At 40.0% G+C, this 26,352-nt stretch overlaps 1 protein-coding gene across 1 annotated transcript; it reads right to left on the bottom strand.

The window, feature by feature from the left end:
- Positions 1–17,661: 17,661 nt before the first annotated feature.
- Positions 17,662–19,571, bottom strand: LOC126958082 (28S ribosomal protein S18c, mitochondrial-like). The gene has a single exon (XM_050796217.1). The coding sequence runs from the start codon at positions 18,145–18,147 to the stop codon at positions 17,713–17,715; it is 435 nt and encodes a 144-aa protein (XP_050652174.1). The 5' UTR covers positions 18,148–19,571; the 3' UTR covers positions 17,662–17,712.
- Positions 19,572–26,352: the final 6,781 nt, after the last annotated feature.

The raw sequence follows: 26,352 nt of genomic DNA, 5'->3' as shown, positions 1-26,352 counted from the left end.
GTTTAGATTCCACCGGACACATTTAAAAGAGCATGTAATTTTTGTAATGTCAACATATGCCATATGCTGAAACTATTTCAATGTACGATAAAAATGTTAAATATCAACTTAAAAATATGCTAGATGGTATGCAGTCACAGGACACTCTCTTAAGGAGAGCACAAAGGCTTGCAGGCCGTGGTGGGAAGACATTGAGAAATGTCTCAGAAAGGTAAGTGCTGATGTTACTAGGAAATGGAATCAGTGAGAGACGTCAGAGATTGTTCTGTTAAAAGACACTCCCAAGGAGCTACTAAAACCCCTAGAAGATAGAACTGAACGAGGAAGGACTAGCTAAGCACCAAGGCAGCGAAAGTAATGGCACAAACAAACATGGGATTCAACCATAGAGAAGTTGTACACCTCTGTATGTCAGAAAAACATACCCACTCAAACATCATAGTTACTGGAATACACTGAAAAACTATACCTTTTTACACATTCCAAAGATGGCTGTTGACGTGTTTCACCCCAAGTTTAAATATCTGAAAAGAATGTAATTTTTGGTATATCAGAAACATTGACCCTTAACTATATATATATTTATATAGACATAATATATATACATGTAGTATATGTTTTATATATATACACACACACACAGTATATGTGATATATGTATATAGGTATATATATTTGCATAACATACTGTATGGTGTGTGTGTATATATATAACATGTATGTTATGACGATATTCAATACTTTAGATGTCTTTGGAGTTATATGCCCCAAATTACATAATAATCCATTACAAATCATTTTCTTTTTTTTTTATTATTATTATACTTTAAGTTCTAGGGTACATGTGCATATTGTGCAGGTTTGTTACATATGTATACTTGTGTCATGTTGCTGTGCTGCACCCATCAACTCGTCAGCACCCATTAACTCGTCATTTACATCAGGTATAACTCCCAATGCAATCCCTCCCCCCTCCCACCTCCCCATGATAGGCCCCGGTATGTGATGTTCCCCTTCCCTAGTCCAAGTGATCTCATTGTTCAGTTCCCACCTATGAGTGAGAACATGCGGTGTTTGGTTTTCTGTTCTTGTGATAGTTTGCTGAGAATGATGGTTTCCAGCTGCATCCATGTCCCTACAAAGGACACAAACTCATCCTTTTTTATGGCTGCATAGTATTCCATGGTGTATATGTGCCACATTTTCTTAATCCAGTCTGTCACTGATGGACATTTGGGTTGATTCCAAGTCTTTGCTATTGTGAATAGTGCCGCAATAAACATCCGTGTGCATGTGTCTTTATAGCAGCATGATTTATAATCCTTTGGGTATATACCCAGTAATGGGATGGCTGGGTCATATGGTACATCTAGTTCTAGATCCTTGAGGAATCGCCATACTGTTTTCCATAATGGTTGAACTAGTTTACAATCCCACCAACAGTGTAAAAGTGTTCCTATTTCTCCACATCCTCTCCAGCACCTGTTGTTTCCTGACTTTTTAATGATCGCCATTCTAACTGGTGTGAGATGGTATCTCATTGTGGTTTTGATTTGCATTTCTCTGATGGCCAGTGATGATGAGCATTTTTTCATGTGTCTGTTGGCTGTATGAATGTCTTCTTTTGAGAAATGTCTGTTCATATCCTTTGCCCACTTTTTGATGGGGTTGTTTGTTTTTTTCTTGTAAATTTGTTTGAGTTCTTTGTAGGTTCTGGATATTAGCCCTTTGTCAGATGAGTAGATTGCAAAAATTTTCTCCCATTCTGTAGGTTGCCTGTTCACTCTGATGGTAGTTTCTTTTGCTGTGCAGAAGCTCTTTAGTTTAATGAGATCCCATTTGTCAATTTTGGTTTTTGCTGCTGTTGCTTTTGGTGTTTTAGACATGAAGTCTTTGCCCATGCCTATGTCCTGAATGGTACTACCTAGGTTTTCCTCTAGGGTTTTTATGGTATTAGGTCTAACATTTAAGTCTCTAATCCATCTTGAATTAATTTTCGTATGAGGAGTGAGGAAAGGATCCAGTTTCAGCTTTCTACTTATGGCTAGCCAATTTTCCCAGCACCATTTATTAAATAGGGAATCCTTTCCCCATTTCTTGTTTCTCTCAGGTTTGTCAAAGATCAGATGGCTGTAGATGTGTGGTATTATTTCTGAGGACTCTGTTCTGTTCCATTGGTCTATATCTCTGTTTTGGTACCAGTACCATGCTGCCACAGCCAATATCATACTGAATGGGCAAAAACTGGAAAAATTCTCTTTGAAAACTGGCACAAGACAGGGATGCCCTCTCTCACCACTCCTATTCAACATAGTGTTGGAAGTTCTGGCTAGGGCAATCAGGCAAGAGAAAGAAATCAAGGGTATTCAGTTAGGAAAAGAAGAAGTCAAATTGTCCCTCTTTGCAGATGACATGATTGTATAGTTAGAAAACCCCATTGTCTCAGCCCAAAATCTCCTTAAGCTGATAAGCAGCTTCAGCAAAGTCTCAGGATACAAAATTAATGTGCAAAAATCACAAGCATTCTTATACACCAGTAACAGACAAACAGAGAGCCAAATCATGAATGAACTTCCATTCACAATTGCTTCAAAGAGAATAAAATACCTTGGAATCCAACTTACAAGGGATGTAAAGGACCTCTTCAAGGAGAACTACAAACCACTGCTCAGTGAAATAAAAGAGGACACAAACAAATGGAAGAACATACCATGCTCATGGATAGGAAGAATCAATATTGTGAAAATGGCCATACTGCCCAAGGTTATTTATAGATTCAATGCCATCCCCATCAAGCTACCAATGAGCTTCTTCACAGAATTGGAAAAAACTGCTTTAAAGTTCATATGGAACGAAAAAAGAGCCCGCATCTCCAAGACAATCCTAAGTCAAAAGAACAAAGCTGGAGGCATCACGCTACCTGACTTCAAACTATACTACAAGGCTACAGTAAACAAATCATTTTCAATCTGACTACTTGATTCAATTTTGTTAAAAGTAAAAACTGGAAACAGTATTACTGTCTCTCTGTGTGTATGTGTGTTTATGTACATATAAACTATATATTTTTTTTGGTTTTTTTTTTTTTTGAGACGGAGTCTGGCTCTGTCACCCGGGCTGGAGTGCAGTGGCCGGATCTCAGCTCACTGCAAACTCCACCCCCCGGGTTTACACCATTCTGCTGCCTCAGCCTCCCGAGTAGCTGGGACTACAGGCGCCCGCCGCCTCGCCCGGCTAGTTTTTTGTATTTTTTGGTAGAGACGGGGTTTCACCGTGTTCGCCAGGATGGTCTCGATCTCCTGACCTAGTGATCCGCCCGTCTCGGCCTCCCAAAGTGCTGGGATTACAGGCTTGAGCCACCGCGCCCGGCCTAAACTATATATGTTAATATGTGTTCTATATACATAGTAAATGTATATACTCTAAATGTACACAATATAATCTAAGTGCTCCAGTAATATGAAATACACTATCATCCTTAAAAAAAGTACACGGACAAAACTTTTGGCAACTGTAAATTGTGTTTTTTCTTCTGTTTATTTTTTCTACTTTCCCACACAATTTTATTGTAATACTGATTTTTTCTTGATGTTTTTTATTGATTATTCTATCATACTTCTCTGTCACATATGTAAACTGATCAAAACAACAAATGCATTACAATTGTTATTAAATAATTACTAAAATTATTTTGGGAATGCATCACTTAATGAAACAGATGAGAATTCTTTCCCAATTAATTCATATATCCGTGAATGAACATTGCTTGCTGTTAGAATGCAGTACAGTTCTGCATCAAACAGCTAATAAGTTGTAGGAGTACCTTATGTATTTTGGACACTAACCCTTTATCAGATACATGGTTTGCAATACTTCCTCTCATTATGTAGGTTGTCTTTCCATTTTGTTGTTTCCTTTGCTATGCAGAAGTTTTTTAGTTTGATGTAATCTCACTTGTCCATTTTTGCTTTTGTTGCCTATGCTTTGGTGGCCATATCCATGACATCATTGCCAAGGCCATTGTCAAGAAGCTTTTTAAAACTCTATGTTTTATTCCACTAGTTTTACTGTTTCAGATCTTATATTTAAATGTTTATTTTGAGATGATTTTTGTGTATATTATGAGATAATAATACAGTTCCATTCTTTCTCATGTGAGTAACCAGTCTTTCCAAAACTGTTTGTTGAAAAGCCTACCACTTCCCCATTGTGTATTCTTACATCCTTGTGGAAGATCAGTTGACTGTATATGCCTGGGTTTATTTTGGCACTCTCTATTCTATTCCATTAGTCTGTATCTCTTTTTATAAGCTAGTACCATATTGTTTTCATTACTGCAGCTTTGTAATATATTTTGAAATTAAGTAATGTGATACTTCCAGTTTTGTTTTTCTTGCTCTAAATTGCTTTACCTGTGATTCCATATGATTTTAGAATTACCCTTCCTATTTCTGTACAACATACACTGGGATTCTAACAAAGATTTCAGGTTGATTGCAGTGGCTTAGGCCTGTAATTCAGCACTTTGAGAGGCTGAGGTGGGGGAATCACTTGAACCCAGGGGTTCGACATCAGCCTGGCCAACATGATGAAGCTCCGTCTCTGCTAAAAATACAACAGCAACAACAAAAACAAAAACTAAATAGCCAAGCTTTGTGGCACATGCTTGTAATCCCAGCTTCTTGGGAGGCTGAGGCACAAGAATTGTTTGAACCCAGGAGGCAGAGATTGCAGTGAGCTGATATCATACCACTGCATTCCAGCCTGGGTGACAGAGTGAAACTCTATCTCAAAAAAACCCCCCCCAAAAAACAAGAAAAACAAAGATTGTATTAAATATAGAGATAGTTTTGGGTAATATGGACATTTTAACAGTATTAATCATTCGATCTATGAACATGAGATGTATTTCCATTTGTTTGCATCTGCTTTAATTTCTTTAATCAGTGTTTTATAGTTTTTAGTGTACATGTTTTTCAGCTCTTTGATTAAATTTATTCCTAATTTTTAATGCTATTGTAACTAGGATTGTTTCTTTCATTTCCAACATGGTTTGGCTTTGTGTCTCCACCCAAATCTCATCTTGAATTGTAATTCCATAATCCCCACACGTTTTGGGAGGGACCTGGTGGGAGGTAATTCAATCATGGGGGCAGATTCCCCCCGTGCTGTTGTCGTGAGAGTGAGTGAGTTCTCACAAGATTTGATGGTTTTACAGGGGGCTTTCTCCTTTGTTCCGCATTCATTCTCTCTCCTGCTGCCCTGTAAAGAGGTGCTTTCCACCATAATTGTAATTTTCTTGAGGCCTCCTCAGCCATGTAGAGCTGTGAGTCAGTTAAACCTCTTTCCTTTATAAGTTATCAAGTCTTGGGTATGTCTTTATTAGCAGTGTGAGAATGAACTAATACAATTTTCCTTTTGAATAGTTTGTTGTTAGTGTATAGAAATGCAACTAATCTTTTTTCTACATCTCTATTGTATTTTATTTTTTTGAGGCAGAGTCTTACTCTGTCACCAAGGCTAAAGTACAATAGTATAGTCATGGCTCACTGCCGCCTCGACCTCTTGGGCTCAAGCAGTTCTCCTGCCTCAGCCTCCCAAGTAGTTGGGACTACAGGTGGATGCCACCACACCCAGCTAATTTTTGTAATTTTTGTAGAGATGGGGTTTTGCCATGCTGTCCAGGCTCATCTTAAACTCCTGCACTCAAGCTATCTGCCCACCTCAGCCTCCCAAAATGCTGGGATTACAGATATGAGCCACAGTGCCTAGCCTTAATTTTTATATGTTGATTTATATTCTGCACGTATACTGAATTTGTTTATTAGTTGTAATGGTTTTTCTGTGTGTGTGTGTGTGTAATCATTAGGGTTTTCCACATACAAGGTCATGCCATCTGCAAACAGAGATGATTTTACTTCTGCCATTCCAATTTGGATGCCTTTTATGTATTTATTTGCCTAAATGCTCTGGCTAGGAATTCTCAGTACTGTGTTTAAGAGGAGTGGCAAGAGGGGGCATCCTTGCCTGGTCCAGATTTTACTGGAAAAACTTTCAGTATTTCACCACTGAGTATAATGTTAGCTATAGACTTTTCATAACTAACTTTTGTTGTGTTGAGGTAAGTTCCTTCCATACCTAATTTGTTGAGGGTTTATATCATGAAAAATATTGAATTTTTTTCAAATATTTTTTCTGCATTTCTGAGACAGTCGTGATTTTTACCATTTATTTTGTCAATAATCAATATCACATTGATTGATTTGCATATGTTGGGCCATCCTTTCTCCCAGGGATAAATCTCACTTCATTATGGTGTATGATCCTTTTAGTATGTAGTTAAATTCAGTTTGGTGACATTTTATTGAAGATTTTTGCATCAGTGTTCACATGATATTGACCTGGAGTTTTGTTTTCTTGTGTTGTCTTTGTCTGCACTGGAATCAGGATGATGTTTGCCTCATAAAATGCATTTGAGCGTGTTCCCTCTTCTTTCATTTTTTAAAAAATAGTTTAATAAGAATTGGGGTTAGTTCTTCTTTGACTGGTAAAATTTATTTGTGAAGCCGTCTGGTCCTGGGCTTTTCTCTGTTGGAAGGTTTTCCAAATTATTATTATTACTGATTCAATCTCCTTGTTTGCTATCGGTCTTTCTATTTCTTGTTGATTTCTATTTCAGGCTTTCTATTTCTTGTTGATTTCAGTCTTCTTAGGTTGTATGTTCCTAGGAATTTATCCTTTTCTTCTGGTTATCAAATTGGTTGGCATATAACTGTTCATAGTAGTATCTTACGATTCCTTTTTATTTCTGTGGTATCAGTTTTAATGTCTCCTCTTTCTGATATTATTCAGTCTTCTCTATTTTTTTCTTAGTCTAGTCAAGGAGTTGTTGATTTTGTTTATCTTTTAAAAAAACCAACTCATAGTCTTTTACATTTTTATCTGATATTTTTCTATTCTCTATTTTATTTATTTCTGCTTTCATCTTTATTGTTTGCTTTCTTTTGCTAACTTTGGGCCTCGTTTGTTCCTCTATTTCTAGTTCTTTGAACGTAAAGTTGGGTTGTTTATTTGAGATATTTGTTCTTTTTTATTGCTTTATAGACATTTATTGTCATAAACTTCCCTCTTCATATTGCTTTTGGTTTATCCCATAAGTTTTAATATGTTGTGTTTTTGTTTTCATTTGTCTTGAAATATCTTCCAAATTCTTTGTTTTTCATTTATACATAATAATTATATGTAATTATGGGTTATATGTGATATTTTGATACACGTATACAATGTATAATGACCAAATCAGGGTAATAGGATATCCATCACCTCAAACATTTATTCTTTCTTTGTGTTGGGAACATTCCAGATCTTCTCTTCTAGCTGTTTCAAAACGTACAAATAAATTATTGTGGGCCAGGCTCAGTGGCTCACGTCTGTAATACCAACACTTTGGGAGGTTGAGACAGGTGGATCACGTAGTCAAAAGATCAAGACTATCCTGGCCAACATGGTGAAACCCCATCTCTACTAAAAAATAAAAAATTAGCTGGGCGTGGTGGCATGTGCCTGTAATCCCAGATACTCAGGAGGCTGAGGCAGGAGAATCGCTTGAACCCGGGAGGCAGAGGTTGCAGTGAGCCGAGATCACGCCACTGCACTCCAGCCTGGCAACAGAGTGAGACTCCATCTCAAAAAAAAAAAAAAAATTGTGAACTATAGTCAGCCTTCTGTTCTATTGATCACTAGAACTTTTTCCTTCTATGTAATTGAATTTCTATTTTTACTTTTTAAAATTTCTACCTCCCTCCTCTAATTTTTCTTTTTTTAGAGACAGGGTCTCACTCTGTTGCCCAGTCTGTGAGTGCTGTATTATGATCATTGCTCACTGCAGCCTTAAACTCCTAGGCTCAAACAATCCTCCTTCCTGCCTCCTGCCTCAGCCTTCCAAGTAGCTAGGACTACAGGCATGTAACACCGTACCTGGCTAGTTTTTTAGTTTTATTTTTTGCAGAGATGAGGTCTTGCTATATTGCCCATGCTGGTCTCAAACTCCTGGGCTCAGAAATTCTCCCACCTCAGCCTCCCAGAGTGCTGGGATTACAGGCAATATCCACTGCACCTGGTTGTAATTGAATTTTGTACACATTAACCAGACTTTTTAAAATTGCTTCCTTCCCCTTCTTCTCACCCTCTGGTAATCATCATTCTACTCTCTACCTTCATGAGCTCAATGTTTTTAGCTCCTATATGTGACTGAAAGCATGTGATGTTTGTCTTTCTGTTCCTTGCTTATGCCACTTAACATAATGTCCTCCAGTTCCATCTATGTTACTGCAAATGACAGAATTTCCTTGTTTTTAAAGGTGAGTAGAATTCCGTTTGTGTATAAGCCACATTTTCTTTACTCATTCATGCATTGATGGACGTAGGTCAAATTCATAACGTGACTATTGTGAACACTGCTGCAATAAACACAAGAGTGCAGACATCTCTTTCATATACTGATTTCCTTTCTTGTAGAGGTATACGCAGCAGTGAGATTGCTGGATTTGCATTTTGAGGAACTGTCACATGGTTTTCCTAGTGTTTGTACTAATTTACATTCTCACCAACAGCGTGCTAGCATTTCGCTTCCTCTGCACCTTTGCTAACATTTGCTATTGTTTTTTTCTTGTTGATAATAGCCATTTAAAGTAGGGTGGGATGGTGTCTCATTTCGGTTTTGAATTATATTTCCCTGATGATTAGTGATGTTGAACATTTTTTCCATATACCTATTGATTATTTGTCTTCTTTTGTGAAATATGTATTCAGATCATTTGCCCATTTTTAAATCAGATTATTTTAATTTCAGTATTGAGTTGAATTCCTTAATATTCTGGTTATTAATCCTTTGGCAGATGGTTACACATATTTTCTCCCATTCTGTAGGTTATCTTTTCTCTCTGTTGGTTGTTTTCTTTGCTGTGCAGAAATTTTAGCTTGATATGATCCCATTTGTGTATTTTTACTTTTTTTTTTTTTGAGACAGGGTCTTTCACTCTGTTCCCCAAGCTGGAGTGCAGTGGTGTGATCACAGCTCACTGCAGCTTCAACCTCCTGGGCTCAACTAATCCTCTCACCTCAGTCTCCTGAGTAGTTGGGACTATAAACACATGCCCCACACCCAGCTAATTTATATATATATATTTTTGTTGAGAAGGGGTTTCACCATGTCATCCAGGCTGGTCTCAAACTCCTAGGTTAAAGCAATTTGCCCACCTTGTTCTCCCAAAGTTCTGGGATTACAGGCATGAGCCACCTCACCTGTCCTATTTTTACTTGTGTTGCTTGTTCTTGTGAGGTCTTACCAAAAAATCTTTGCCTAGACATATATTCTGAATCTCTTTTCCATGCTTTGTTTCAATAAATTTATAATTTCATATCTTAGATTTACGTTTTTAATCCATTTTGATTTGATTTTTGTATGTAATAAGAGATAAGATTCTAGTTCCATTACTCTGCATGTGGCTATCCAGTTTTCCCAGCACTGTTTACTGAAGACACTGTCCTTTTCCCAATGCATGCTCTTGGTTCCTTTGTTGAAAATGAGTTGGTTGTAAATATGTGAATTTATTTCTGGATTCTCTCTGCAGTGCCATTGTCTATGTGTCTGTTTTCATGCCAGTACCATGCTATTTTGGTTACTATAGCTTTGTAGTATATTTTGAAGTCAGATAGTGATTCCAGATTTGTTGTTTCTGGTCAGGATTGCTTTGGTTATTCAAGGTGTTTTGTGGGTCTATACAAATTGTAGGATTGTTTTTTCTATTTCTTAAAGAATGCTGGCTGGGGACAGTGGCTCACACGTGTAATCACTGAAGTTTGAGAGGCTCGGGCAGGAGGATTGCTTGAGGCCAGGAGTTGGAGACCAGCCTGGACAACATAGTGAAAACCCTGTTTCTACAAAAAATTTTAAAAAATAGCTGGATGTGGTGATACCTTCCTGCAGTCCTAGCTCCTTGGGAGGCTGAGTGGGAAGATTACTTGGGTCTGGGAGGTTGAGGCTACAGTGAGCTGTGATCATGCCACTGCATTCCGGCCTGGGTGACAGAATGAGACCCTGTGTCAGAAAAAAATAAAATAAAATGCTATTTGTATTTTCATACACATTGCATTGAATCTGTAGATCACTTTGGGTAGTATGAATATTTTAACAATAGTAGTTCTTCCAATCTGTGAGCATGGGATATCTTTTCACATGTGTGTTTATATCCTCTTTAATTTCTTTCATCAGTGTTTTACAGGTTTTGTTGTAGAGATTTTTCACTCCTTTGGTTAAATTTATTTCTAGGTATTTTTTGTAGCTACTGTAAATGGAATTGCTTTCCTGATTTCTTTTTCACTTTCTTCACTCTTTGTGTATAAATCTGTTACTGATTTTTGTGTGTTGATTTTGTATACTGCCACTTTACTGAATTCATTTATCACTTCCGGTTGTTTTTTGGTGGAGTTTTTTAGGTTTTTCTAAATACAGGATCATGTCGCCTGTGAACGAGGACAGTTTGATTTCTTCCTTTCCAATTTGGATGCCTTTTATTTCCTTTTCTTTTTTAACTTTTATTTTAAGTTCAGGGATGCAAGTGCAGGTTTGTTACATAAGTAAACATGTCATGGGGGTTTGTTGTACAGATTATTTCATTACCTGCCGAGACCAGAGACCAGCTCGATCATGGAGACCTTAACTCAGTGGCGCTAGAGGAATTAAAGACACACACACAGAAATACAGCGTGTACAGTGGAAAATCAGGGGTCTCGCAGCCTTCATTGCTGAGAGCCTTGAACAGAGATTTACTCACATATTTACTTACAGCAAGACAATGATAAGCATTGTCTCTATAGATTATAGATTTATTAAAAGTATTCCTTACAGGAAACAAAGGGATGGGCTCTGGCTAGTTGTCTGAAGCAGGAGCATGTCCTTAAGGCACAGATCACTCATGCTATTGTTTGTGACTTAGGAATGCCTTTAAGCGGTTTTCTGCCCTGGGTGGGCCAGGTGTTCCTTGCCCTCATTCTGGTAAATCCACAACCTTCAGCGTGGGCGTCATGGCCGTCAACAAGCATGTCACAGTGCTGCAGAGATTTTGTTTATGGCCAGTTTTGGGGCCAGTTTATGGCCAGATTTGGGGGCCTGTTCCCCAACAATCACCCGAATATTAAGCCTAGTACCTATTAGTTGTTTTTCTTCACCTTCCCCCTCCTCCCAACCACCACCCTCCAAAAGGCCCCAGTGTGTGTTGTTTCCCACTATGTGTCCATCTGTTCTCATCATTTAGATCCCACTTATAAGTGAGAAAATGCAGTATTTGGTTTTCTATTCCTGTGTTAGTTTGCTAAGGATAATGGCCTCCAGCTCCATCCGTGTCCCTGCCAAGGACATGATCTCGTTCTTTTTTTAATGGCTGCACAGTATTCCATGGGGTATAGGTACCACATTTTCTTTACCCAGTCTATCATTCTTGGGTATTTAGGTTGATTCCATGTCTTCATTATTGTGAATAGTACTGCAGTGAACATACATGTGCATGTGTCTTTATAATAAAATGATTTACATCCCTTTGGGTATATACCCAGTAATAGGATTGCTGGTTCAAATGGCATTTCTGTCTTTAGGTCTTTGAGGAATCACCACACTGTCTTCCACAATAGCCAAACTAATTTACACTCCCACCATGAGTGTATAAGCAAGCCTTTTTCTCCACAACTTTACCAGCATCTGTTATTTTTTAACTTTTTAGTTGTAGCATTCTGACTGGTATTAGATGGTATCTCATTGTGGTTTTGATTTGTATTTCTCTAATGACCAGTGATATTGAGCTTTTTTTTTATATGATTGTTGGCTACATGTATGCTTTATTTTGAAAAATGTCTGTTCATGTCGTTTGTCGGCTTTTATAATGGGGTGGTTTTTTTCTTGTAATTTTGTTTAAGTTGTTTATAGATGCTGGATATTAGGCATTTGTCAGATGCATAGCAGGCAAAAATTGCCTCCCATTCTGTAGGTTGTTTGCTTATTCAGTTGATAGATTCTTTTGCTGTGGAGAAGCTTTTTAGTTGAATTAGATCCCATTTGTCAATTTTTGCTTTTGTTGCAAATTGCTTTTGGTGTCTTTGTCATGAAATTTTTGCCCATGCCTGTGTTCTGAATGGTATTGCCTAAGTTATCTTCCAGAATTTTTTTTTTTTTTTTTTTTTTTTTTTTTTTTGAGACAGAGTCTCGCTCTGTCCCCCGGCTGGAGTGCAGTGGCGCGATCTCGGCTCACTGCAAGCTCCGCCTCCTGGGTTCCTGCCATTCTCCTGCCTCAGCCTCCCAAGTAGCTGGGACTACAGGCACCCGCCACCGCGCCCGGCTAATTTTTTTGTATTTTTTGTAGAGACGGGGTTTCACCGTGGTCTCGATCTCCTGACCTTGTGATCCGCCCGCCTTGGCCTCCCAAAGTGCTGGGATTACAGGCGTGAGCCACCGCGCCCGGCTATCTTCCAGAATTTTTATAGTTTGAGGTTTTATGTTTAAGTCTTTAATCCATCTTGAGTTAATTTTTGTATATGGTGTAAGGAAGGGGTCCAATTTCAATCTTCTGCGTATGGCCAGCTAGTTATCCCAGTACCATTTATTGAATAAGGAATCCTTTCCCCATTGCTTGTTTTTGTCAGGTTTGTAAAAAATCAGAAGTTGGTAAGTGTGTGGTCTTATTTCTGGTTGTGTATTCTGTTCCATTGGTCTATGTGTCTGTTTTTGTACCAGTATCATGCTGTTTTGATTACTGTAGCCCTGTAGTATAGTTTGAAGTCTGGTAATGTGATGTCACCAGCTTTGATTTTTGTACTTAGGATTTCCTTGGCTATACAGGCTGTTTTTTGGGTCCATATGAATTTTAACATAGTTTTTTCTAGGTCTGTGAAGAATGTCAGTGGTAGTTTAATGGTAATAGCATTTAACCTATAAATTGCTTTGGGCAGTATGGCTATTTTCACGATACTGATTCTTTCTATCCATGAGCAAGGAATATTTTCCCATTTGTTTGTGTCATCTCTGGTTTCTTTGAGCAGTGTTTTCTAATTCTCATTGTAGAGATCTTTCACCTCCCTAGTAGCTGTATTCTTGGGTATTTTATTGTTTTTGTGGCAGTGGTGAATGGGAGTTCATTCCTGATCTGGCTCTTGGCTTCACTGTTGTTGTATAGAAATGTTAGTGATTTTTGCACATTAATTTTGTTTCTTGAGACTTTGCTTAAGCTGTTTATCAGTTTAAGAAGCTTTTGGGCTGAGACTCAGGTTTTCTAGTACAGGACCATGTCATTTTTGAATAGGGATAGCTTGACTTCCTCTCATTTTTATTTGAATGCCCTTTCTTTCTTTCTCTTGCCTGATTGCCATAGCCAGAACTTCCAATACTGTATTGAATAGGAGTAGTGAAGGAGGGTATCCTTGTCTTATGCCGGTTTTCAAGGGGAATGCTTCCAGCTTTTGTCAATTTAGCATGATGTTGGCTGTGGGTTTGCATAGATTGCTCTTATTATTTTGAGGTATGTTCCTTTAATGTCTAGTTTATTGAGACTTCTTAACATAAATGGATTTTGAATTTTATCTAATGCCTTTTCTGCATCTATTGAGGCAATCACGTGGTTTTTATCCATAGTTCTGTTTATGTGGTGAATAACATTTATTGATTTGCATATGTCAAACCAACCTTGCAACCTGGGGATGATGGTGCATAAGCTTTTTGATTTGCTGCTGGATTTAGTTTGCCAGGATTTTGTTGAGCATTTTTGTACTAATGCTTGTTAAGGATATTGGATGTCCTTTATTTCCTTCTCTTGCCTAATTACTCTAGCTAGGACTTCCAGTACTATATTGAATAAAAATAGTGCAAGTGGGCATTCTTGTCTTGTTACAGATTTCAGAGGAAAGGCTTTCAACTTTTTCACCATTCAGTATGATTTTAGCTGTAGACTTTTCATATATAGCTTTTATTGTGTTGAGATATGTTTCTTCTTTATACAGCTTGTTGAGAGTTTTAATCATGAAACAATGTTAAATTTTACAAAATGTTTTTTCAGCATTTGTTTAAATGATCATATGGCTTTTGCTCTTCATTTTGTTAATGTGATGTATCATGTTTGTTGATTTGTATATGTTGAACCATATTTGCATCCCTGGAATGAATCTCACTTGATCATGATAAATGTTCTTTTTAATGTGTTGTTGAATTTGGCTTGCCAGTATTGTGTGGAGAATTTTTGTATCTATATTTATCAGGAATATTTGCCTGTAGTTTTCTTTTTTGTTGTATCCTTATCCTTATCTTTTTTTGCTGTATCCTTATCTTTTTTGTTGTATCCTTATTTGGTATTGCAGAAATGCTGACACTGTAGAAGGACTTTGGAAGTATTCCTTTCTCTTCAATGTTTTGGAATTGTTTGAGTAGGGTTGGTACTAGTTCTTTAAATGTTTAGTAGAATTCAGCACCAAAGTTGTCAGGTCCTGGACTTTTTTTTTTTAATGGGAGAGTTTTTATTAGTACTTCAATGTCATTACTTGTTATTGGTCTGTTCAGGTTTTCTGTTTCTTCATGGTTCAATCTTGGTAGGTTATATTTGTGCAGAAATGTATTTATTTCTTTCAGATTTTCCTATTTGTTGGCATATAGTTGTTCATAATAGTCTTTAATGATCCTTTATGTTTCTGTGGTATCAGTAGTAATGTCTCCTTTTCATTTTTGTTTTAATTTATTTGTTTCTCTCTTGTTTTGTTTTTTTGTTTGTTGTTTGCTTGCTTTTTACTTAGCTAAAGGTTTGGTGATTTTGTTTATCTTTTCAAAAAAAAAAAAACACAAAAACAAATTTTTGAGTTTCTGGAGAGCTGAACACATAGAGGTTCCCAGAGAGTGGCATGCCCAGGGAGGGCGTGGAAGCTCTGAATCACTTCTGTCAGACCTAGCTTACGCACTTTTTCATCTGTGTCTTTTTAATATCCTTTTTAATAAATTAGTAAGCATAAGTTGACCTTTGGGTGACCAAGATGGGACCTGAAGCAGGCTTCCATTGACTCCTGCTGCTTCACTGACAGCTGGCATCCTGGTATGGGCATGGACTGTTTTTGTCCAGCTGAACCTGTTGTAGGTTGCAGTAGCTATTGTAACCTTTCAGGAGGCAAAGGGGACACTTTCCCTTGGACCCTGTAGTTTTGGCACTGTGAGTAGGACACCAAAGCCATTCTGCTTGAAGCTGCAGTGAAGGGAACCCAGAATCTGACAAGTCAGCAAAAGGAAATTCATAGAAGGAATATTGACAAGTACTTGTGAACACAGATTTCTCATAACTTTCAAGATAATACCATGGGAATAGGTAAAGACTTTCAGGACTTCAGTTAAAAAGCTGATGTGGGCCTGGCGTGGTGGCTCGTGCCAGTAATCCTAGCAGTTTGGAAGGCAAAGGCTGGTGGATCACTTGAGCCCAGGAGTTCAAGACCAGCTTGGGCAACATGGCAAAATCCTGTCTCTCCTCAAAGTAGAAAAATTAGCCAGGCACGTCGTCCCATGCCTGTAGTCCCAGCTACTCGGGAGGCAGAGGGGGGAGAATTACATGAGCCCAGGAGGTGGAGATTGAGCTGAGGTGAGCTGAGATTGTGCCACTGTACTCCAGCCTGGACCACAGAGGGAGACTCTGATAATAATAATAATAATAATAATAATAATGATAAAAAGTTGATGTTCTTATGAGGATTGCTAACCCAACATCAAGCAGAACAAAAGTTAATTACATGGGACTGAACTGATAGAAAACTGAAAGGCTTTTTATGAGTTTTTTGTTGAAACATTACCAATTCTTTTTCTATTTTGTTTTCAGAGCCAAACTTTTTTTTCTTTTTGAGGTATTTATAGCTTATAGCAATTGGGTAAAGTAGAGTTTTATGAGCAAAGTTAAAACATTTGCCTTTCTTTCGACCTGATTTCTCCAAAATTTGGAAACTATTTGAATGTTCTTATTTTATGGCAATATAGATATTTTCATAAGTTCAATAAGAATCTGTTTTCCACAACATAATGACTGGAATGTCACATTTTCGGATATGACCAGACTGCCTTGAGGGAATGAAATTGGCTTTATAAGACCAATAGACTTGGAGAAAGACTGGCCTGGTACATTGTCTATATGGTTCTCTTATAAGGTTCCTGACCTTACAGTAAGAAAAGAATATCAAATTCAGACAGGCTCAGGAACCTCAGGATAATTAGGGACCTTGAGAAGACAGGAATTCACCCAATTTGTGTAAGTATTACAGCAAAGTCTAATGGTGAATTCATGGCTTGGCTTCCCAGCCTCAAGAGGCTTTGGAAGTCTAATCTGAAATTTGTTACGAAAAAGCTCCAGTAAAGCCAACTTACAAAGCTGTCTTTAGGGCTAATCACTATTCTTGTTGTATTTCATACAAATAAGCAGGTCAAATGTCATGTGGACACTTATTTTAGAAGTCAGTTGGTCCTACTAATATTTACCTTTGGTAAAAAATGGGGAACTAGAGAAAGAAAAACTGTTTCACAGGAAACGATACACATTTTTTATTAGATTCTAGCCCTGACCACTGTTTCTGAGTTATTATTATTTTCTTCCAATTTGGACTAAGCTCTGAATTATTTCTTGGCTACAACAAATCTCTAAAGAAGAACCTGGATTTAATTTTCTTCATGATGTTTTCAGTTGGCTCCCTAATGAAACTGGTCTTTTTGTTTTTTTCATTATTTCATACAAATTCTCTTTTTGTTTATAATCCTTATGTATTACTTCTTCCAAGAAAACTGAAATGATGGCATTTCCAAAGACTAGAGATGATTGAACAGGTGATAAATCAAGGATCTTACTGAGGTCCCATTCTTTGCCAGTCTGTGATGCCATCCTAATTTTACTTTTGAGTGCTCTTAAAATAAAAATTCCTCACTGAGACTTCTCCTCCTTCCCGCCTCAGCGTGAGACAGGACTCTCAGAAGTGAGCTTTCTGACACTCAGATTTTGATCAGTTCTTTCAAAAAGAAAGATTTTGCTCAAAAGGGAGAAATGAGAAATAAATCTTTAAATTTTTAGGCTCAGAAAAGCATTTAAAATGTAACAGCAGTCAAGTCTCACTACCGCTTGAGTGAGATAATTACCTCTTGAAGCCACCTGCTATGTGGGCTTTAGACTAACTGACAGCAAGTAGCCATACAATGCCATACACACTATCATTGAACAATGGATAGCCAATCATTAACCAATGTCATTTTCGTAAACCAATGAGAATTGCTGATGAACAACTTTGGTAATTGCCCATTCTCCTGATTCATCCTTTGTTTTCTTTAAAAACTTGAGTCTGTTGCTTGTTCTCTGGAGCACTCCCCAAGACAACTTGGAAGCATGTCCTGGGTTACAGTCCTAAATCTTTGTGCTTGAATAAACTCTCTGTAAACTAAAACAGAAAACAAAACAACAATGATCTTTTATATGGTTTTCTTTGGTTTCAATTTAATTTTTTTCTGCTCTAATCTTTATTATTTTTTTCCTTCTAATTATTTTGCATTGGGTTTGTTCTTGCTTTTCTAGTTCTTTGAGGTGTGTCATTGGGCTGATTATTTGAAGTCTTTCTACCTTTTTTTTTTTTAACTGTAAAATAAGTTTATTAGTGGTAACATGGTATAATTTACTCCTGATATCTGATGTTACAAACTTTAGGGTCCTTGAGGTATGCAGCATCCTTGTATGTAACTGGCATAAGCCCTATTATTTGAGGTCTCTTAATTGCTTTTGTGATTTCTTTCTGTTTCTTCCCACAAAGACCTGTTTTGTGCCTTCCACAAATGCATCCAATAAATGGAGAAATAAACTGGGACAAAAGCTGTACATTCTTAAAATCTACATGCTTTCCACACAAGATACATTTCTTAAGGGCTTCTTTATAAGAATTTTCCATTGGAATGGACAGGTCCTCATTGGTGGATATCTGTTTATATTGTGAACAACCTCTTCTCCATAGCACCACGTGAGTCCTGGGATGTGTAAGGCTAACAGCAGCCATTACGAGGTGTGTCAACTTCTTCCTCCCCAGACCACTGCAAACAGCAACTATAGTGGCCATGGTTCCACATTCCTCCACTGGTTCTACCTTTTTATGTCGGCATTTATTGCTATGAACTTCCCTCTTTGAGATGCTTTTGCTGTATCACACAGGTTTAGGTGAAATGAGTTTCTTGTAGATAGTATATAGCTGGGTCTTGTTTTTTGTTGTTGTTTGTTTGTTTGAGACAAAGTCTCGCTCTGTCGCCCAGGCTGGTATGCATAGCATGATTTTGGCTCACTGCAGCCTTTTCCTCCCAGGTTCAAGTCATTCTCTTGCCTCAGCTCCTGAGTAGCTAGGATTACAGGTGCACACCACCATGCCTGGTTAATTTTTGTATTTTTAGTAGAGATGGGATCTCACCATGTTGACCAGGCTGGTCTAGAACTCCTGACCTTGTGATCTGCCCACTTTGGCATTCCAAAGTGCTGGGATTACACACATGAGCCACCTTGCCTGGCCATGGGTCTTGCTTTTTATCCATTCAGTCATTCTTTGTCTTTTAACTGGATAATTTAATCCATTTATATTCAAGGTTATTATTGATAGGTAAGGGTCTATTACCACCATTTTATTTGTTTTCTGGTTGTTTTTTAGACCTTTTCTTCTTTTTTCCCTCTGTTACTGTCTTCCTTCATGGTTAAGTGATTTTTTTCTAGTGGTATGTTTTGATTCTGTGCCATTTATTTATAATATATCTATTACAGGTTTTTGCTTTGTGTTTACCATGTGTACAACTTTGGCATTTCTTATAACACAGATTTGGTGATGATGAATTCCTTCTGCTTCTGTTTGTGTGGGAAAGTCTATCTTGCCTTAGTGTTTGAAGCATAGCTATGCTGGGCGCAATATGCTCGGTTGGTAATTTTTTCCTTTAGTACTTCAAATACAGCATTCCACTCTGTCCTTGCCTGCAAGGTTTCTGCTGAGAAATCCACTGAAAGCTGTATTGAGTATCTCTTGCATTTGGTATGTTTCTTTGCTCTTGCTGCTTTGAGCATTCTTTCTTTGTCTTTGATTTTTGTAAATTTGGTGATAATGTGCCTTTAGGATTTCCTCTTTGGACTAAATTTTATTGGTAACTTCTGAGCTTCTTGTACCTGGATGGTGTAATTTTTTTTCAGATTTGGAAAAATTTTAGCCATTATTTATTTAAGTATGTTTTCTAGGCCCTTTTCTCTTTTGTCTCCTTTGGGAATGTCTGTTATGTGGAAATTAGTTCACTTGATGGTGCCCCACAATTCTTGTAGGCCCTATTCATTCTTTTTTTAAATTCTTTTTTCTTTTTACTCTTCTAATTGGGTAATTGGGGTTATTTGGGCTTCATGAAACTGGATGTCTATTTCCCTTCCCAGATGTGGGAAATTTTCAGCCATTATTTCCTTAAATAAGTTTTCTACCACTTTCTCTTCCTCTTCTCTTTGTAGAAATCCCATAAAGCATATGTTGGTACCTTTAATGATGTCTCATAAGTTCTTTAAGTTCTCTTTACTTTGAAAAAATTGTTTCTTTTTTTTTTGTTCCTCTGACTGGATAATTTCAAATGATCTCTCTTTTTGCACACTGATGCTTCTTCTACCTGATCAAGTCTGCTGTTGAAGTTTCCTCTGAAATTTTTCAGTTCAGTCATTGTGTCCTTCAGCTCCAAAATTTATTTTCTTTTATCATCTCTATGTCTTTGTTGAAGTTCTCATTTTGTTCATGTATTGTTTTCATGATATCATGTGGCTTTCTTTCTGTGTTCTCTAATAGCTCACTGAGATTATTTAAGACACTTATTTTGAATTCTTTTCCAGGCAGTTCTTAGGTCTCCATTTTTTTAAAGATCAGTTACTGGTTTATTGTGTTCTTTGGGCATCATTGTATTTTCCTGATTCTTTGTGATCCTTATGGCTTTGCATTGGTGCCTGTACTTTTGAAGAAAGAGTCATCTCTTTTTATCTTTACAGGCTGACTTCAGCAGGGAAAGCCCTTCACCAGTCAGGCTGGCCAGAGATTCTGAGTGGGCTGGCTGGTGGGATCTATACGCTGGCCACCTGCTGGGGTCAGTGGGTAAGCAGGCTTGCTGCTGGGATCCATGGGCAGGTGGCCTGCTGCTGTGCACCACGAGCATGCTGTTGAGGTCTGCATGCTGGTTGTTGAGAGCCCTCATCTATTTTTGTTGTTCTTAGCAGTCCCCAGGCAATCTAGCCTTTCTGATTTACTCCGTGTTCTGGGTGAGACATAACAGAAGTGAGCCTCTCAGGCAGTAAACCAAAAGGCTACAGAAGAGTCAGATGCTCACTGCATGCTCTCTTTCCCCCATGGGAGAACTTATGGGCCAAGGAGATCTCTCTTGGTGCTGCATTCTACTGGCCTGGAGGAGGGTTGGTCGGGTAAAGTAAGAATATTCTTACCCTTTTCAATGTGTCTTTTCTCATTTCTGTGCCCCATCAGGGTGTTGAATACTCTCTCTTGGAGTCCAGAGCTCTCAGAAAAGTAATTTTATCTATGGATGGTTATTAAATCAGTGTTTCTGAGGGGAACAAGGGCTGGCACTTCCTGTTCTGACATCTTGCAGATGTCACTTCCAGAATTCTTTCTTAACCAGAATTTGCCCCCTTAATTTCCCTGGAGGGCTTTTCCCAACATACACTATTGTGTTCAGAGACATTGGGAACATTTCTCCCAGTTCATAGCTTAGGTCCAAGTAACTTTCCCAGGCCTGCCAACCATTTCATGTTTCATGGGACAGTCATAGGGCAGTGGTTTCTCACCTGGGGGTGATGGCATAGTGGTTTTAACTCCCAGGGGACATTTGGCAATGTACGGAAACAGTTTTCGTTTCATGACTTGGGAGGGGATCTTACTAGCATTTAGTGGAAAGAGGCCAGGGATGCTGCTAAACATGCTATAATACACAGCTCAAAGTGTCAATCTTACTGAAGTTGAGAAACCCTACCCTATGAGTATAATTAGTAAATATACTTAGAAAGTCTCTGGGGCAATAGTGAGTCCTCAATAAATGCCAGCTATTTGTAGGGATATCCCATTTTGTACCAAACTGCTTGCTGACGTTCAATTTCGTATTTAACTGTGAACTGCATAGAGGCATCTGACCCTCATGTGAGCATCAGCTTCTCTTCACTAACATAGTCCTTTGTGCATACAAATCACTCCTGCATGAGAATGGAGCAGGAGAAAGAAAGGGCCAGTCCCCTGATTGAGGATGAACATCCTTATCTCTGAAATTCTAAGGCTGAGTTAGAAGAAGAGAGGTTGGAGTACATTCATGATTAACTTCGTAAATTTTAAAATTCCTACAGTTCAGTGAATTTGCGTTTGGTAACAGAAAAAGCATACAATTATTCTATTTCATAAAAGAAACAGAAATGATCTTTTGTCTTGTTCGTGTATAAATTTGTTTGTGACCCACAGAAGTATGAAGATATGGTTTCCACACCAATGTTAGGCCTTCTCAGGGAGCTTAGAGCGTGTTGGTGGAGAGGGAGAAGCCCAACAGAAGGAGATCTTATTCCACCTCTGCACTTCTTCAGAACTCCTGTGGAAACATGTGATCTCCAACAGTCTCTCTGGGGCTCTGCCCACCCCCAGCAGTGTCACCCCACATCACTGCACAGTAAGAACTTTCTCATCGTGAACACAGCTTTCTCTGGAGAAGCTGGGAAGTGCTTAACTATGCTAGAAGCTGGACAATTCAGGTAGAAGTTTAAATGTTGGCCTAACCTTCAAAGGACAGAAATAGCTTCTTTTGAAAGTTCTCAAGGGTGTTTCAGAACTCTGGAACATTTTAAATCTTAAAATAACACTACAATTGTCCATTTGGTCTTGGGGGTGGCTGTGCGATGTGGAGAGTGAAAGGGTGGAGAGTGAGTCCCTAAAATCGACTTTCCGTCTCTCCTCCACTGAAGGATGTGGTTGGGCTTTTTCGTCCTTGGGCTGCCAAAACCGAAAAGTGCCTTGCTCCGCTCCAGAGGAAAGTGTTCAGTGTCCTTTTAGAACCCACTGGTTTCCCAGCTGGAAGGGGGATTGTCCCGGTGCACAGCAGAGCTGTCCCGTGTGTGATGTACTAGCTGTCCTCCTCCCAAACATTAGCAAAGCATAGTACTACGAAAACAAATGTGGCTCCCAGGGCACCACTCCCAGGCTGCCACCTAGGCTTATGATCCCGGAGCTGACAGGGAGTGGGGAATGTCTGGGAATACACCGTGTCCGCCCCCTTCTCCTTCAGCTGTTACCCTTGGGCACATCACTCAGGTCTCCTAAATCATCCCATGGTTTAGGAGTCAGGCAGGGGTTCATGTGTTCTGAGCAGATTCTGAGGTGCTCTTAAAAGCTGCCAATGTTAATATTGCCTTGGAAAAAAATGATGGTGTTTTAGAGCAACCCACTCACTGGGTGAATGCATGGAGTCCGCCCAGCCCCCTGCCTTCACTGACTGCACCGTGGCAGGGTGGGTGGTGGTGTCTGTCCCTCTCTCTGTGCTTCACTCCTCACTGACAGCTCCTGCCACCCTGACGCTCAGGTTTCATCGTCCCATGTGCTCTGGGTCTTGTTCCGAGTCTACAAAGAAAAGGTGCCACGAGGACCATGACAGAGTATGACTGTAATTCAGTAGAGGTCTCACCTCAACGCCTTGTTTGACATACTGTGTGTTAACTGGGGCCACACAGAGAGGGCAACGTGAAGCATGAAGTGTTACCTGAAGGAGGGTGGCAGCGCTCTGTGTGCTGGCTGCCCCTGAGGGGGCAGAAAGGGAGGGAGACAGTAGGGAAGAAGGAAGGAAGCCACTCTCTGCCCGCCACTGCCCCGTCTCAGGCCCTAGACCTGCACCAGGCTCGTCTCCTGAGGCTGAAAGTGCCCCTCTGGCTCTCAGACTCCGCGCTGCCATCTGCCTTGCTTCTCTCAGTACCACTTTGCCGGCTCTCTTTTGAATTGGATTCTCTCCTTCAAACTCCAGCTGATGCAGCCCACACATGCCAGGCCTATATGTAGATTCGTCTGTTGCCACCGTCTTCCAAGTCCTGGGGAGGGGCTGAGCTCCGTGGAAGGCCTCTGAAGGGAGGGACACGACTTGAAGGCTGAGTGGCACAGGGCTCCGTGGTAAACTGGAGGCAAAAGGTGCAGAGGCCTGCAGTGTGCTGTGAACGACAGTGCCAGCTAGTGGAGCGCAGCTTACATTGCTAGCTACAGGGTTTCTTTTTTTTTTTTTTTTTTTTTTTTTTCTCTTTTGAGACAGTAGTCACACTTTCTCAGCCAGGCTGGAATGCAGTGGCACAATCTCAGCTCACTGCAACCTCTGCTGCCCAGGTTCAAGCAATTCTCATCCGTCAGCCTCCCGAGTAGCTGGAATTACAGGCATGCACCACCACACCCGGCTAATTTTTGTGTTTTTAGTAAAGAAGGGGTTTCACCATATTGGCCAGGTTGGTCTTGACCTCCTGATCTCAAGTGATCTGCCTGTCTCGGCCTCCCAAAGTGCTGGGATTACAGGGGTGAGCCACCGTACCCAGCCCAGGGTTTCTTGACAACAGGGAGTTGGGAGGATGCAGTCAGGCCTGGCTTTCAGTGGGTTGTAGAACTCCCTCTGGGGGTAAATGCTGAATAAAAATGGCTTAGCCTGGCCAGGCGTGTTGGCTCACGCCTCTAATCCCAGCACTTTGGGAGGCCGAGGTGGGTGGATCACAAGGTAAGGAGATCGAGACCATCCTGGCTAACAGGGTGAAACCCCGTCTCTACTAAAAATACAAAAAATTAGCCAGGTGTGGTGGCGGGCGCCTGTAGTCCCAGCTACTCGGGAGGCTGAGGCAGGAGAATGGCATGAACCCGGGAGGCAGGGCTTGCAGTGAGATGAAATCGTGCCACTGCACTCCAGCCTGGGCAACACAGCAAGACCCCATCTCAAAAAAAAAAAAAAAAAAAAAAAAAAAGGCTTAGCCTGAAGAACACTGCCTTGCTTTCCATTTGGATTCTTTTCCTGGACTTTGAATAAAGATGTAAGTTTTATCAAAATGTCTAGCCTTATTTTATGTGCCCTGAGAAAGGTCATAGACTCATTTACCAAAAGATGAAAGCAGCTATGTTTCTGAAATGAAGTCACTCTTCAATCATTTACTGCCTAGGAGGCAGTCATTGCCAAGTCCATTTTCCTGTTTTTATTGGAAAAAGCATCATGTCCCTTCCTCTAAATTTGTATTTGATTTTAAAGAATGGTTCTAAGATGTTAGAACATGCATGCTATGTGTCGAAATCTAATATTCACCAAAATCTAATGGTCAGTCATCAAACACTCGAAACATTTAAGGAGCGGGCCGCACGTGGTAGCTCATGCCTGTAATCCCAGCACTTTGGGAGGCTGAGGTGGGTGGATTTCCTGAGCTCAGGAGTTCGAGACCACCCAGGGCAAGATGGTGAAACCCTGTCTCCACTAAAAATACAAAAAAATTAACCAGGTGTGATGGTGTGTGCCTGTAGTCCCAGCTACTTGAGAGGCTGAGGCAGGAGAATCACTTGAGCCCCAGTGACAAAGGTTAGAGTGAGCCAAGATCACGCCACCGCACTCCAACTTGGCCGCAGAGTGAGACTCTGTCTCAAAAAAAAAAAAGAGAGAGAGAAAGGCTAAGGGCTGATTGGCTGCATGGAGGCGAATGGGTTTCCTTGCGATTTATGGGGCACAGCAGACATGGAAGACGGGAGGGCTTGAGGATGCTGTCCCAGGACAGTCCAAGGGACACAGCGGGGGAGAGAGATGTCCAGGCAGCAAGAGACGGAGAGCAAAGCTTGGGCCCTGACAGCATGGACCTAATTCTTTGAATCCCAGGAAGCAAAATGCTTACCTAGCCTCCTGTGAGCTCAGCCTCACCCCTGCCACTCCTCACCCCTGCCGCTCAATTCACAGACAGTTCTGAGAGTTGATGCAGAAAGTGAATTGTACTTCATACATTCAACAGGTTAGACACAAAGGTTTCCTAATTAACTTTATTTCTAATAACAGTACATCCCCTGCCAAAGCAGTATTCTTATCTGAGGCCAGAGTTTGCAGCGGGAAGATGTAGAAAAGGAGAATGGGATCTATCTTGGTCTGGGAATTATGTAAGAGTCTAGGAAGGCAGCTGGAGCATTTGACAGCCTGATGACATGACCATTTGTCACAGACTCCTGAAGATAGCCACTAGCATTCTAAATGCGCAACTCACGGGCATCTTGATTTCATTTCTCTTAAAACCTGTGACTTTCCCATGAACAATTTCTTTTCATAAGAATAAACTTAATTTGACATCCTCCAAGTAAGAATAATACAAAGTTCTGTGCTGGTGTGAGAAGCACTCATGAAGGCCTCTGTCCCACACTGTGGTCTGAGAGAGCTTTCAGGTAAGACACATTTTAAGCCAGCAGCTGGGATGGATGGAGGGAGGGAGGGAGGGAGGGAGGGAGGGAGGGAGGGAGGGATGGAGGGAGGGATGGATGGGATAGTAACTGATTTCAGTAAGGAAGAATTATCATTTGGCCAGTTAAGGATAAACTGTCTTACTACATAAGGTTGGACTTTTATCCTTCTTATCCCCAAAAAACATCTCCTGATTTTCCCCAGTTGTGCCTGTATTTGATATATAACAAGACTGCAGTACCAAGATGTATGTATTTAATCAAGTGAACTCTGCTTGGCTGTGAGGCCCTCTGATACAGTTTGAACGTGTCCCCTGCAAAATTCAGGTGTGGAAACTTAATGGCCAATGTCATAGTATTAAGAGGAGGGACTTTTGTAGGTGATTAGACCACGAGGGCTCTTCCTTCTTGAGTGGGATCAGACCCTCACAAAAGGGGCTTCACAGAGCATTCAGCTGGCTTGTGCTTTTGCCTCTCACCATGTGGTGACACAACCTTCCTTTCCTTCAGAGGATGCAGCAACAGGCACCATCTTGGAAGCAGAGACCTGGGCCCTCGCCAGACACTGAACCTGCGGGTGCTTGGATCTTGGACTTCCCAGCCTGCAGAACTGTGAAAGAATACATTTCTGTTCTTTACGAATTACCCAGTCTGCAGTATTTTGTTATAGCAGCACACACAGACTAAGACACCCCCAACATTAAAGGTGCAGGACCAGCTCCATAGGGCATCAGATGCCATGACCCACTTGGAAGGAAGTTAGAGGACTGTGCTGAGGTGTCTGAAAAGCAAGCTCCCCTTTGCACAACCTCACTTTCATGTTGGTTTGGGGTAGCATGT

The sequence above is a fragment of the Macaca thibetana genome, chromosome 7 (assembly GCF_024542745.1).
Source record: "Macaca thibetana thibetana isolate TM-01 chromosome 7, ASM2454274v1, whole genome shotgun sequence".
NCBI classification, from domain to species: Eukaryota; Metazoa; Chordata; class Mammalia; order Primates; family Cercopithecidae; genus Macaca; species Macaca thibetana.
The sequence above is the reverse complement of the archived record's forward strand: the minus strand, read 5'-3'. Positions and strand labels throughout refer to the sequence as shown.